Source organism: Pleurodeles waltl, chromosome 3_1 (genome assembly GCF_031143425.1).
Source record: "Pleurodeles waltl isolate 20211129_DDA chromosome 3_1, aPleWal1.hap1.20221129, whole genome shotgun sequence".
Taxonomy (NCBI): domain Eukaryota; kingdom Metazoa; phylum Chordata; class Amphibia; order Caudata; family Salamandridae; genus Pleurodeles; species Pleurodeles waltl.
This window is the reverse complement of record NC_090440.1, coordinates 351,732,346-351,747,610: the sequence shown is the minus strand read 5'-3', so window position 1 is coordinate 351,747,610 and position 15,265 is coordinate 351,732,346. Positions and strand designations below refer to the sequence as shown.

The window sequence follows — 15,265 nt, the reverse complement described above, 5'->3', positions numbered from 1 at the left end:
GAAATCTGACTCTTTACTTGTGCAGTTGCTGAATTTCAGAGCCTGGTTCCTGAAAAATTGGTCATTGCATTTCTTTGCATCTCTGGAATCCTTATTACCATAAAGAGTATCTAGAAAGGAGTACAATAAGAACACATGAGAAAACAAGAAATAAGCTTTTTTGAGTGTGTTCAAGAAGCGGATTAATCCAGTTTTAACAACATTAAATAATTTTGTCTAATTTGAAAGTCCTATAGACCGTGAGAACACTCTAGAAAACTTTGTAGATGTGCGATAACCATGTATTGCAGAGTTCTGTCTGAGCAGCCGTTTGCCAGATCTATAAGAATCAGTAAAGGTGTGCTTTAATAAGAGAGCAACTGTAAACCATTTCATGTTGCAAATGAAAAACTGAGCTTGCAAATTGAGCCAATGTGTCAGGTAGCCTGTGAGAGACTTTACAGGGCAGGCATTAAGTAGTTTGCAAAATTTCAGTATGCTTGCTAATTTAGTAATCTCTCCAGGTAAAGTGAGAATAAAGGAAGACAAATGTGAATAAAAGTAGTACTGCCTGTTCTTATTACAAAGAAAATACTTTTACCAGTTTTTTAAATTATTGTTGAACTTAATTTTGCAAAATATAGACTGTATGTACAGTCAACTTGGGTAGGGCAAGTTAATGTCCTGTTTTAAAGTGCTCACACCTCTTTTCAGAGCAAAAACCTTTCGTTTTTATTTGTGACCTTTTTCCCTAAGTAATGAAATTCTTGTTCTGTTAGAAAAGAAGAATGATTTGTGGCCTTCCATCTTAAAAAAAAAAAAAAAAAAAAAAAAAAATGCTGTCATCAACATAGCCTACTCCTTATGTATTTCTGTTTTACTTAGACTTTTGATTTACATAACATCAGTTTTGCTATCTTTGCTCCCTGTGTGTGCGCCAAGAAAGGATTGTTCTCACGGCCATGATGTTTTGAAATCTTAATTTATTGGAGCTTGCTTGGGCATCTCTGTTCTTCCTAGAAATCCTAAAATGTGGTTCCCAAACATTTAGGGGGAAGGCAGAGCCGGGTGCAGGAGTAAAAAAAACATTTTAATTTTATTGTAGTTCTGCCACTCTCAGTTGAAGCTCTTCCTTTTTCTCAAACCTGACCCAAATATTTCCTTTTAGAAATTCTTCAACTTGGCATGCTTGATAAACTGTACTGTTATTATATGGGAATGTTTGGTGATGTACAAGTATGCGCAGTACCTGGCTGTGTGGCGGTATCTTTGTGACCGATGATTTGAATTTGACAGCCTCTTTTGAATAAACTTTAGCTGGTCGTTCCTTTTAGTTTCCGGTAATTTCAACAAGTTGTGACGGGTGGGTGTAGGGGAATAACACCTATGTTGCAGCATAACCATGAATGTATGCCTTCATCTCTTAGTTCTTTCTGAAGGGTCTATCTCTGTTACCATCACTGTCTGATGTAGCATATGTTTACTTTTGATTCAGTTAACGCATATGTTTAACTTTAATTCAGTTGCTTCCATATTTGTTCCTCATTTTATAGAATGAAGATGAATTTCCTGAGTTAACAAGTGACATCAGGAGTACAAAGAATGAGAACATCCAGGCAAAAATTACTGGAAAAGTAGTAAGTAAAATGTTAATAATTAAAAATGGTAATGATATGAGATGTATAAGCCGTACCCTTTATATAAATATTTCAAGGTAAAATTGCACAGATTACATTTTTCTGAATTACATTAATTGGAGTTTAAACCCACACCTCCCTTCCCCCACACCCCTCATACCCATTCTACCCCTACCCTCTGCACTGATTATGAGCCAGTCATACATGCTCTTTGAAAAAGAGCACCAGGTAGTTTGCTAGGAGATTTGCACAAATGCCACATTTTCTTCTAAGGTTTCTTATTGCTTTCCATGATTTAGAAAATGCTTTTCTGACCATGCATGGAGGAGCATGAGCCCCCATCAGTTTGGGCTAGTCACAGTAGTAAAGCAAGGCATCTTTGTTCTGGAACTGGTTCCAGCAGTTAGTTCCTGGTTTTGAACTGAGCCAAATCATTCAGAGGACAAGGCTTTTCCGTGGTAATAAACCAAAAATATCTATTAAAGGAAGATAAGAAAATGTAATGGCTTCTTCAGCAATTGGTCATTTTAGTGCACAGAACAATTTCGATACCTTGCTTTTCCTCCATATTAATTTCAAGCACCAGGGCAGGAAAGGTGCTGTCTTGCTTGAAAGCAGGAATCTCCCCTACTGTAGCTCTGCAAACTGGGCCAAGTACATCACTGGTGGACTTGACTTTCAGGAAGGCAACTAGTCAAAGGTTTCTCAGGCCGGTGTTATGGCAGGTAGAGACTCTGAATTCATGCATTCAAGGTATAGACAAGTGTCCAGTCCAGTGCTTTTCTTTTAAGATAAATATAAAAACGTAATCTCTCCACAACTCAGTGCTATACGTAGCAAATGTGCAGCACTACAGGGAAGGTATTCCACAGATGCTTTGCGGATTATTATGTGCAAACAGAAATGTTACATTCAAGCACAACTGCAGTCTCACAATCTTGAGATAAAGCAGCTTGTTTGAGTTCTTTGACTAGTCTGTATGCTTTGACTTGGCACTTCTTGTAAGGACTGCAATAATCTCAACAGACTCCAACATAAAAAATCTTGTGAAGTTCTCAGTCATTGATTTGCTCAGGTGATAGTCTTAACTCTTTTACCCTATGGCACTCTGTTGCGGGCATGAGAAAGTAATCCAGCCTAGAAAAGGTGCGGTCGGCGCCTGAGTAGAAGGTATAGCCTCTCTCGGATGGATGTTGCACCCTCCATACATCTACAAAATTCAGATTACGTATAAAGGTTGCCAACTGGGTGGACCCCCCCACCCGCCCTGGCCAGGGATCGGTCCATATGGAGTTACATTTCCCATTTAAGTCTCCTCCCAACACCCATAGGGCCTCCAGCAGGGCTTTAAGTAGCCCTCCTAACTGAGCCAGAAATCCCATGGTGAGCGGAGGTGGGGCGTAGACGCTTATAATAGATATGGGCTGACCCTGAAGAGTCTTGGTAACCGCCGCATACTGACCTATATTATCTGTCCAGGTGTGTTTGATCATCAGTGGAGTTCTTTTTCTAATCAGTATCACTGTGCCCCTGAAACCCCTGTGAAACCCCGCATAGTAAGGCTGGGAGTATCCTTTGCGGACCAAAAAAGGACAATGATTGCCCATTAAAATAAGTGTTATGTCCGCCTCCGTTCTCAATGCCGAGTGGAGGACCGCTCTCCTTTTGACTTTGTCCAGAATTCAGTTCACAATCCAAGACAGTATTTTGAGGGTGTTTGCCCTGAAGGGAGTTGGCAGTGCTCCCCATCATGTTGCTGTCTACCATTGGGAGATAGTGAACCCTGTGCTTGCATTTTTGTGGTGCATACTGTTCTGTCATGTTGCCTGTAGGAAGTTGGCTCTGTATATACTATCTCAAAGTAAGAGATAGTGTGCACAGAGTCCATGGGTTCCCCTTAGAGGTAAGATAGTGGCAAAATTAGATCATTCTAATGCTCTATTTTGTGGTAGGGCGGTCGAGCAGTAGGCTTATTATAGGTCAGTGTTAAGCATTTGTTGTACACGCACATGCAATAAATGAGGAACACACACCCAAAGACTTAAATCCAGGCCAATAGTTTTTATATAGAAAAATATATTTTCTTAATTTATTTTTAGAACCACAAGTTCAAGATTTGAAGTAAATACGTAAAATGCAAGGTACTCCACACAGGTGAGTTAGGAACTTTTACTTAGAGCAATATCACATACAGTTTTTGTTAAAATGGCAATACGCTATTTTAAAAGTACACAGTGCAAAAATCAACAGTTCCTGGGGGAGGTAAATATTGGTTAGATTGTGAGGTAAGTAACAATAACAAAAAGAAGGGACAGGGAGAATTAAAGGTCCAGTGTATAATCTCCCACAGTGACTATGGACAAAAATAGATACACTGTTCCTAGGCGGAAAAGGGGCAACCCTAAAGTTCAGGAGCAAGAGCCCTCACACATCCGATTAGATGTCATGCTTCATCATCGGGGTGTTTCTAGTCAGACCGGCGCTGCAATGTCTGACGGTCTCCCCATAAGGGAACTCTTTGCCGGAGATCTTTTTAATGGAACTGCCGTGATGGACTACAGGCAGGTCATATTTCAAAACAGGAGAGAGTTTAAAATTGGTTCTGTACCCCTAAAGGAAGGATTCACTTTTAATGGATAGAGAGGGGACAAGACCAAGGTTAAAAAATGATGAAAGTAGTCAAATGAGATAATGCTCAAACACTTTCCAAATATAGTGGGGGCGAGAAATTGTCTCTAAGCCACTAGTATATAGGTCTACATGTTTCGCGTCTCACGGTCTCATAGATCCACTGACGCTTCTTCAGGACCATACAACATATATGGATACTTCTCCTGTGACAATCAAATCAAAACATTGTAAGGAGGTTTACCAAAGATCTATTGAATCAAGCCAAACGTTGCAGTCACTTACAATGAAGCGTACTGTCCGTCCAGTCACAATAACCCAATAAGGTTGCCCTAAAAGAAGTAGTAAGACGGCATAAGTACTGAAAGTAACAATAGCAGTGACCAGTGCTGGATTAGTGCACACAATGAGTGACAAACCAATGGCACAATGTGAAAACGGAAAAGAGAGCTTACCATCCCCTGATGTAGGAAGGGCTCCATAGGAGGCACATGCATGTAGTTGTCCCTACTAGGTACAAGAAGGAAAAACATACTACAATTGGAACAATTTCTGTCAATTTTAAGTACAGTTCAATTGACACCAGATAGTTAACTTAGTCAGGTAAAAAAATCAAGTAGGCAGGCAATTATCATGTATAGATGGAAAAAGAGTTTAGAGCCAGACTGAGCATAAATCAAAATAGTGCCCCTGATATAATCAAACATATAGTGAAAAAACAGGATTTTAAACATGTCATCAACCCAATCAAACATAAAACCCTGGCGCTGAAATTCTCAGCGTCGGGGGTTTAGAACTAGCATACCCGGCCCGGTTGGTAAAATACCGGTTGAAGTGAAAATGCAGAGGGACAGGCTGATGCACCACGACTCAGTCAAACACGCACTCAAAGTGCCACACCAAAAAGATAACGGGGAGCGAGGGACTGCGTTTACTTACAGAGTCTTGGAACACTCCCGTTTGCCACACCTACCCCAGAGTGTCCTCCTGAAATTATGTGTGCTGTGGGTAGGGTCAGCATTTTAAGCCCGGGGAACGCGGAAGTGCAGCGTTTCCCCGACCTGTGGCACAGAAATAGTAGAAGGACTGTTAAGTACATTGAGAATCATGACATAGAAAACGGACTACTTGTTATCGATATGGGGGCCATATTGGAACTAGAAAATCAAAGAAGGAAGATGAAAAGGTCAATTCAAATGTTATGATGGGGACATCTGAAATGAAATAGACAGGCCACTAGCCCTTAATCAGAATGTAATAAACATCTAAGCTTAAAGCAAGTAGGGATGGGTATGTTTCGCCCAAACAGTCTCTGAGGAAATAGATCTAGGTGAAAAACCTAAAAGTCACAATAACAAGTGAACAGCAAAAAGTGGGCATCAAAGGTCTGGGAGCCCAAAAATTGAACAACATAGTCGTGCTAATAAAACAGATACTGTTAATTCTTTTGAGACAGGCTAATCCAGGGTATATCATTAAGGCCAACAACATGTGTCTGAAGTCTGTAGACCCAACGTTGTTAGAGTCTGAACAACAAGTGTGTCACATTACTCTGTCCAGTGGGTGCATCGAGCACCACCCATTTCAAATCGTCTGGATTGTGGGCAACCTTTAGACAATGGGAACGCCAAAAGTGGGGCTGTGGCCGGAGGGGGCGGGCATCTCCACTAGCTGGAATGCCCTGTGGCGCTGTAACAAAGGGGGTGAGCCTTTGAGGCTCACCGCCAGGTGTTACAGTTCCTGCCGGGGGAGGTGCAAAGCACCTCCACCCAGTACAGGCTTTGTTACTAGCCACAGAGTGACAAAGGCACTCTCCCCATGTGGCCAGCAACATGTCTGGTGTGTGGCAGGCTGGCAAAACTAGTCAGCCCACACTGGAATTCGGTTATCTTTTCAGGGGGCATCTTTAAGATGCCCTCTGGGGTGTATTTCACAATAAAATGCACACTGGCATCAGTGTGCATTTATTGTGCTGAGAAGTTTGATACCAAACTTCCCAGTTTTCAGTAGTATAGCCATTATGGTGCTCTGGAGTTCGTGTATGACAGACCCATATACTCTTATGGCTACCCTGCACTTACAATGTCTAAGGTTTTGCTTAGACACTGTAGGGGCATAGTGCTCATGCACCTATGCCCTCACCTATGGTATGGTGCACCCTGCCTTAGGGCTGTAAGGCCTGCTAGAGGGGTGACTTATCTATACCATGGGCAGTGTGAGGTTGGCATGGCACCCTGATGGGAGTGTCATGTCGACTTAGTCATTTTCTCCCCACCAGCACACACAAGCTGGCAAGCAGTGTGTCTATGCTGAGTGAGCGGTCCCCAGGGTGGCATTAGACATGCTGCAGCCCTTAGAGACCTTCCCTGGCATGAAAGCCCTTGGTATCAGGGGTACCAGTTACAAGGGACTTACCTTGATGCCAGGGGGTGCCAGTTGTGAAAACAAAGGTACAGTTTTAGGGAAAGAACACTGGTGCTGGGGCCTGGTTAGCAGGCCTCAGCACACTTTCAAATCATAACTTGGCATCAGCAAAGGCAAAAAGTCAGGGGGGTAATCATGCCAAGGAGGCATTTCCTTACATTGGGGACCCAACTCATCAGCCAATCCCATATGAATTTAGTAGGCATGGCGCCTTCTGCACCTTCGGGGATTCCAACTACTCGTAGATTGTTCCTCCTGGACCTGCCTTCTGCATTTTCTGCCTTTGCCCTTACTTGATTTATCAACCCCTGCAGGTGCGCCAAATGTTCCCCATGCGATTTAACCGTATCCTCTGTCTCCGATAAGCACCCCTCCACCTCTGTAACCCTATGCATGGTGTTTGGAGATCCTGCCCTTCCATGTCATGAGCCTGTGGGCCAAATATTGTTTTAGTAGATCTTTCCTTCTCTGCTCTGCGACCTGTACTCCACCCCGTCCTCCGGGCCGCCAAGAAGTTCCTGCAGAGAAGCTCAATGGACATGGGCCCAAGCATACGTTCCACATGTGCCATGGGCCTGACAAACCCTGTCTCTGTGCTAGGCAGTCTCGGTCCTCCACACTCATCGAATCGTGGCCCCAGGGTCTGCAGGTCACCAAAAGGTGAGAGGGGAGCGCTCCAGTGAATGCCCTGAAGCCTTAAAGCAGCAACCCACCTGGAGACGGTGGAGCCACCACCCAGACAGCTCTTCTGCCGGCTCACCAGATCCCTGCCGGCCCTCTTCCAGCAGCCACTCTTTATCAGGGCCTTCAGGACAGCCCGTTTCCCTCTTCACCAGGGACGCCCTCAGACCATCTCACCTTCTCCTCTGTGCCCAGGGTCTGGGCTGCACCCGCCACCACCACCTCCAGGGACCTCGGGGATGACAAATTCTATACGCAAGGTCCTTGGTTCACCACCTCAATCTAGCGTACAGGCCCTCCTCAGAGCCTGCAAACCTGTGTCCGTCGTCGGTGCCGCTACAGGCACAGCGAGCCTCGGTCTTGCTGCTCCTCGCAGCCCCAGGGGGCCACAGCACCCGGCAAGCCCCTCGGGCCTCCACACTGCAGTGCACTGTCCATTGTGTCTTGGCCCCGCAGAAGCCAGGATCTCGCTCTTCTGCCCGGGCACCAGGCTGCATTCAGCTCTCCTACGCTGTAGGCCAGCCCACGAGCACCGCATCTCCGCCTCCGGTCCGCAGCAAGTCCGGGAAAGCGTTCCTCGCACCACAGCCGAATCGATCAGACTGTGGGGATTTAATTTCTGTGCACTTGTAGGCGGATAATTGAGTGGATCGTGGGGGGTGAGGGTTTGGAGACACGGAACTGCACTAGGCTGCGGCCATCATTGTCGGCGTCGGGCCATGGCCCCTTATATGCCAATCTTCATCTTGTGCCTGGTCAAACCAGTGTCAGTAGAAAAAGGATCCCACTGGTTTCAGAATTCGCAAACTCCCAAACACCGTGGAGTTTTGATACTTTCCACTATACATACACATGCTCTAATTACGAACAGGAGTGTTAGCTCAGGGCAAGTAAGCAGAGGAGGAGCTTAGAGTGCATGTTTGTGAAATGGGAGCCACTGAAGGATATAAGAAGTGTGGTCATGTGAGTACAGTGTGGGAGTTTGAGTGTGGGTCCGGCCTCTGCTTTTTAGATATCTTGGTGAGCTGAGTGGTGATTAGTGGTGATGCTGATGTACAGTGCATTACTGTATTCCAGCTTGCTGGTTTTTAGGGCTTGTGTGGCAGTTTTTTGGGTATTAAGCGGTGGCAAGCTGAAAATTTTCCTAAGAAACTTGATGGTTTGGAAGCAGGTGGAGGCAACCGTGTTAATCTGGCTGGCGATTGAAAGTTGATCATCCACCCTAATATGTTCTGCTTTTGGACAGGTTGGTTATTGGTCCTAGTTCAGATGGCCACCAGGCTGAGGTCTAGAGGGAGATGTCTTTTCCACAGAGTACCACCTCTGTCTTGTGGGAGTTCAGCTCAGACTGTTGACCTTCTTGCAGTTGAAAACATCAGACATGCAGGCTACAAACTTCGTCCGAGTGTTGTAGGTGACGTTGAAGAGGAAGAGATGGATGTCATTGGCATACGAGATGATGCTAATTCTGTGGCCTGTGGGTGTGTCTGTGTGTTATATATATATATATATATATATATATATATATATATATATATATATATATATATATATATATATATATATATATTTCGATGGCATGTGTAGCTGCAGATACACATGCTGTGCACAGTCCGCCGTCTGGTGTTGGGCTCGGAGTGTTACAAGTTGTTTTTCTTCGAAGAAGTCTTTTCGAGTCACGAGACCGAGGGACTCCTCCCATTTCGATTCCATTGCGCATGGGCGTCGACTCCATCTTAGATTGTTTTTTTTCCGCCATCGGGTTCGGACGTGTTTCTTTTCGCTCCGTGTTTCGGGTCGGAAAGTTAGTTAGAATCTCGGAAAAAAACGTCTGTATTGTTTGCGTTTGGTATCGGGTTAGTTAAAACAAATCGACACCGAATTTTGAAGAGCTCCGGTGGCCCTTCGGGGTTATTTCGATCCCCCGTCGGGGCCTGGTCGGCCCGGCCACGTGCGACTTCAAGGCTGATGGAACGGACCCCATTCCGCTTCTGCCCAAAATGCCATAACAAGTATCCGTATACGGATCAGCATCTGGTCTGTAACTTGTGCTTGTCCCCCGAGCACAAGGAGGATACTTGTGAAGCCTGTCGAGCGTTTTGGTCGAGGAAGACGCTGAGAGACCGAAGAGCCAGGAGACTACAAATGGCGTCCACGCCGACGGTTCAAGAACGTTTCGAGGAGGAAGAACAAGCTTTCTCCATCCACGAGTCGGATTCTGAAGAACTCGACGCCGAAGAAACAACCAAAACCGTGAGTAAGACGTCGAAAATCAAGACTCACGAGAAATCCACAAAAGCCCAGGGGACGCCACCGCCAACAGGCCATGGCTTAACCTGAAAACTAGGTGACCGATCCAAGGCACCGAAAAAGGGCATGCTGGTGTCGAAGTCATCTGACTCCGGTCGAGATACCGCCACACAGCAACCTTGGAGCCGAGACAGCGGCTCCGAGAAACTTCGGCACAGAGACAGCGGCACCGAAGAATTTCGGCACCGAGACACCACGCCGAAAACAAAGAAGGTTTCTTCGGAGCCTAAAAAGACTTCCGAAAAGGTTTCGGTTCCGAAACATCCAGCCTCGGAGCCGAAAACTAGTTCCTATACAGAGGAACAAGGATTAACCTCCCAATTACATAGATTTGGAGAGGAGCTTCAAGCTGTAGAGCCTGACTACACGCAAAGAAGGCTTCATATTCATGAGGACACAGGGAAGATAACCACTCTTCCCCCAATCAAGATAAAAAGGAAACTTGCCTTTCAGCAAGGGGACAAGCAACCACAGGCAAAGGTGGCAAAGAAAACAACCCCACCACCTTCTCCACCACCATCAACACTTGCATCACCAGCGACAACTCCACCACTAATGCACTCACCAGCTCATACCACAATGAGTCAGGATGATCCCGATGCATGGGACCTCTACGATGCTCCAGTGTCTGACAATAGCCCAGACTCTTATCCTACAAAACCGTCACCACCTGAGGACAGTACATCCTATACACAGGTGGTCGCAAGGGCAGCCGAATTTCACAATGTCTCCTTACATTCGGAACCAATTGAGGATGACTTTCTCTTTAACACCCTATCCTCCACCCATAGCCAGTACCAAAGCCTTCCCATGCTCCCAGGAATGCTAAGACATTCAAAACAAATATTTCAGGATCCAGTTAAAGGCAGAGCCATAACTCCAAGGGTGGAGAAAAAATATAAGCCACCGCCAACAGATCCAATATATATTACAACACAACTAACACCAGACTCAGTAGTTGTGGGGGCAGCTCGTAAGAGAGCCAACTCTCATACCTCAGGCGACGCACCACCTCCAGACAAGGAGAGCCGCAAATTTGATGCTGCGGGAAAAAGGGTTGCAGCACAAGCAGCAAATCAGTGGCGTATTGCCAATTCACAAGCACTTTTGGCAAGATACGACAGGGCTCATTGGGATGAAATGCAACATTTCATCGAACACTTACCCAAGGAGTTCCAAAAAAGAGCGCAACAGGTGGTGGAAGAGGGACAAAGTATCTCAAATAATCAGATACGGTCTTCCATGGATGCAGCAGATACAGCTGCAAGGACAATAAACACTGCAGTCACAATACGAAGGCACGCATGGCTGCGCACTTCTGGGTTCAAACCGGAAATCCAACAAGCTGTGCTCAATATGCCATTTAATGAACAGCAATTGTTTGGGCCGGAGGTAGACACTGCCATTGAGAAACTCAAAAAGGACACCGATACAGCCAAAGCCATGGGCGCACTCTACTCCCCGCAGAGCAGAGGCACATTTCGGAAAACACCTTTTAGGGGAGGGTTTCGAGGTCAACCCACAGAAACCACAACCTCACAAACAAGGCCTACTTACCAGGGTCAATATCAGAGGGGAGGTTTTCGGGGGCAATATAGAGGGGGCCAATTCCCAAAAAATCGAGGAAAATTCCAAGGCCCCAAAACCCCTCAAAATAAACAGTGACTCACAAGTCACACACCCCCATCACATAACACCTGTGGGGGGAAGACTAAGCCAATTTTACAAACTTTGGGAGGAAATAACAACAGACACTTGGGTCTTAGCAATTATCCAGCATGGTTATTGCATAGAATTTCGCCAATTCCCTCCAAACGTCCCACCGAAAACACACAATATGTCAAAACAACATATAGATCTTCTAGGACTAGAAGTTCAAGCATTGCTACAAAAGGACGCAATAGAATTGGTACCAATTCTACAAAAAAACACAGGAGTTTACTCACTGTACTTTCTAATACCCAAAAAGGACAAAACTCTGAGACCAATACTAGATCTCAGAACACTAAATACCTACATAAAATCAGACCACTTTCACATGGTCACGTTACAAGACGTAATCCCACTGCTCAAACAGCAAGACTACATGACAACATTAGATCTAAAAGATGCGTATTTCCATATACCAATACATCCTTCACACAGGAAATACCTAAGGTTCGTATTCCAAGGAATGCATTACCAATTCAAAGTGTTGCCATTCGGAATAACAACTGCGCCAAGAGTTTTTACAAAATGCCTGGCAGTAGTAGCTGCACATATCAGAAGGCAGCAAATACATGTGTTCCCGTACTTAGACGACTGGTTAATCAAAACCAACACGCTAAAACAGTGTTCACAGCACACAAAATATGTCATACAAACCCTTCACAAGCTAGGTTTCTCCATCAACTATGCGAAGTCACACCTTTTGCTGTGTCAAACACAGCAATACTTAGGAGCGACAATCAACACAGCAAAGGGGATTGCCACTCCAAGTCCACAAAGGGTTCAAACATTTCACAAGGTAATACAGGCCATGTATCCAACACAAAAGATACAAGTCAGAATGGTAATGAAACTACTAGGCATGATGTCTTCATGCATAGCCATTGTCCCAAACGCAAGATTGCACATGCGGCCCTTACAACAGTGCCTAGCATCACAATGGTCACAAGCACAGGGTCAACTTCTAGATCTGGTGTTGATAGACCGCCAAACATACATCTCGCTTCTATGGTGGAACAGTACAAATTTAAACCGAGGGCGGCCTTTCCAAGACCCAGTGCCACAATACGTCATAACAGATGCTTCCATGACAGGGTGGGGAGCACACCTCAATCAACACAGCATCCAAGGACAATGGGACATACATCAGAGACAGTTTCACATAAATCACTTAGAAATGTTAGCAGTATTTCTAGCGCTGAAAGCATTTCAACTCATAATAACCCAAAAATACATTCTTGTCAAAACAGACAACATGACAACAATGTATTATCTAAACAAACAATGAGGGACACACTCAACACAGTTGTGCCTCCTAACACAGAAAATATGGCATTGGGCGATTCACAACCACATTCGCCTAATAGCACAATTTATTCCAGGGATTCAGAACCAGTTGGCAGACAATCTCTCTCGAGATCACCAACAAACCCACGAATGGGAAATTCACCCCCAAATACTAAACAATTACTTTCAAATTTGGGGGACACCTCAAATAGATCTATTTGCAACAAAGGAAAACTCAAAATGCCAAAACTTCGCATCCAGGTACCCACCAGATCAATCCCAAGGCAATGCTCTATGGATGAACTGGTCAGGGATCTTTGCGTACGCTTTTCCCCCTCTCCCTCGCCTTCCATATCTAGTAAACAGGTTGAGTCAAATCAAACTCATACTAATAGCACCAACATGGGCAAGGCAACCTTGGTACACAACACTAATAGACCTGTCAGGAGTACCTCATGTCAAACTACCCAACAAACCAGATCTGTTAACACAACACAAACAACAGATCAGACATCCAAATCCAGCATCTTTGAATCTAGCAATTTGGCTCCTGAAATCCTAGAATTCGGACACTTACACCTCGCACAAGAATGTATGGAGGTCATAAGACAAGCTAGGAAACCTACCACTAGACACTGCTATGCAAATAAGTGGAAAGGATTTGTGTATTACTGGCAGAATAATCAAATTCAGCCATTACACGCATCTCCAAAAGATATAGTAGGATATTTACTACATTTGCAAAAAATCAAATCTAGCTTTCTGATGGATACAACTACCTGTGGATTCCTCACCTCATGAATACTCCCATGGCGCCAGCATTCTACGGAAATCTTCTTACTAGTCTCTGCACGTCGACGAGGACGTCACTGTCACGCACGCGACGCCGTCTGACGTCATACAGGCAATAAGAGGTCCTCGACGACGTGCGGACGTCAGTTCCCTTTTTTCCGTGCATTCGAAACGGTTATCTTCGAGGGAGCAACTGTTACTCTTGCGGTTACAGTGTATATCTTGCTGCGTACTCTTTCTCTGTGGAAATAATGTCGCAGAGAAAGTCTGGATTTAAGCCTTGTCGTGAGTGTGGAGGCAAGATGTCGGTGACAGATCCTCATTCCGATTGCCTTTGGTGTTTGAGCTCCGACCACGACGTCTCGACTTGTGATTCGTGTCAGCACATGAATCCGAAGGCCATTAAAGAACGCGAGGCGAAGCTGTTTATGGCCAAGTCAAAGGAGAAGCATCACAAGAAAAAGTCTTCTCCAAGACATCGGCGTCATCGAGACTCCCGGCGCCGTAGAGAATCTCGGCGTCATTCAAGGGAGGCTCGTTCCAGGTCTCCGGATCGGCGCCGGAGGACATGGGAGGTCAGCCCCACGGTGACGCCGCATCCTTCGACGCCGTTGCTCTCTCCGACGTCTCCAACTTCGCCTGGACAGGCGTCGGTGATTGAGGTATTGGAGCCTCAGGTGTTTTCTCCGGCGCAGACGCCGAGGCCGGCGTCGGGGTCGCCTCCGAGTCAGGCACCCCAGTATCCGGCTTTTCCCACCCCTGGAGCCGATAGTTCCGCATTCTTGAATGCGATGTATGCCATCTTCCAACAGATGGCTCCAGGGGGTGCTCCGGCTGGGCCTTTGGCCTTTTCTTTGGGTGATCCTGCGCCTCTTCGGCCGGCACCCTTTATGCCCTTTCTCCCGTTTGGGAACGTGGGCTCGGCGCCAGTGTCGGCGCCGGTGGCCGCTCCGATGGCTTCGGAGGGATTGGCCCCAGGGATTTCCATCCCGTCGATGTCGAGATTTCGGCCTGTGACTCCGGTGGGTCCATCCGTTTCATCTGCTCTTCAGTCGGCGCCGAAGTTACCTGTGGCGCCGGATGCGGCGTCGGTGGCTTCGGAAGATCGGCGCCGATCTCCGACTTCGGCGGAGGTGTCGTCGACTCCGCGGATTGAGCAACGACTGCATTCAAGGAGGCGTGCTCTCCGGGTACTAGAGGAGCAGGAGTACCAACGAGCCCTAGAGGAAGGAGAGCTAGAGGACTCGGGTGATGGGCTGCGTGGACTGGAGTCGGCCAGTGGGCTGGACACTTCCCCTGAGTGGGACCTTTCGTCCCCGGGGGAATATACCGAGGAAGCTGCTTCCTTTCATACAGTGGTACGGAAGGCAGCTAGTTTTTTGGACCTGCCTTTGCCGGTGGTGGAGGCGAAACAAAACCTTTTGACAGAGGTGTTGCATCCGGCCTCAGCCGCGGCGGAGCCTCTATTACCTTTTAATGACGCTCTGCTGGATCCGGTTTTAGAGGTGTGGAAGAAGCCGGCATCTTCCCCAGCAGTTCACAGAGCCGTGGCCAGGAGGTATCGGACGGCTCCAACTGATCCTGGTTTCCTATCTAGGCACCCTACGCCGGAGAGCTTGGTTGTGCAGGCCTCCTGTTCGTCCAAATCAGCGCCTGGTTCTTTCCCGACGGTGCCTGGGGACAGAGACTCAAAAAAGCTAGAGGCGCAGTCGAAGAAGATTTTTTCGTCCTGCAGTCTGGCGTTAAAAGCCACTAATGCGACCTGTATCCTGGGGAGGTATATTCATGCTCTGATGGATGACATCTCCTCTTCGTTTACA

General features: G+C 46.3%; 1 protein-coding gene across 2 annotated transcripts in view; it reads left to right on the top strand.

Moving 5' to 3' along the window:
• The window catches only part of SECISBP2L (SECIS binding protein 2 like), a 435,435-nt gene that overhangs the window by 135,805 nt on the left and 284,365 nt on the right, over positions 1-15,265 (top strand). For both annotated transcript variants that reach the window (XM_069222506.1, XM_069222505.1), the window contains exon 9: positions 1,533-1,616. In XM_069222506.1, coding sequence (XP_069078607.1) covers positions 1,533-1,616 — 84 coding nt within the window. The remainder of the gene's footprint in view (positions 1-1,532; positions 1,617-15,265) is intronic.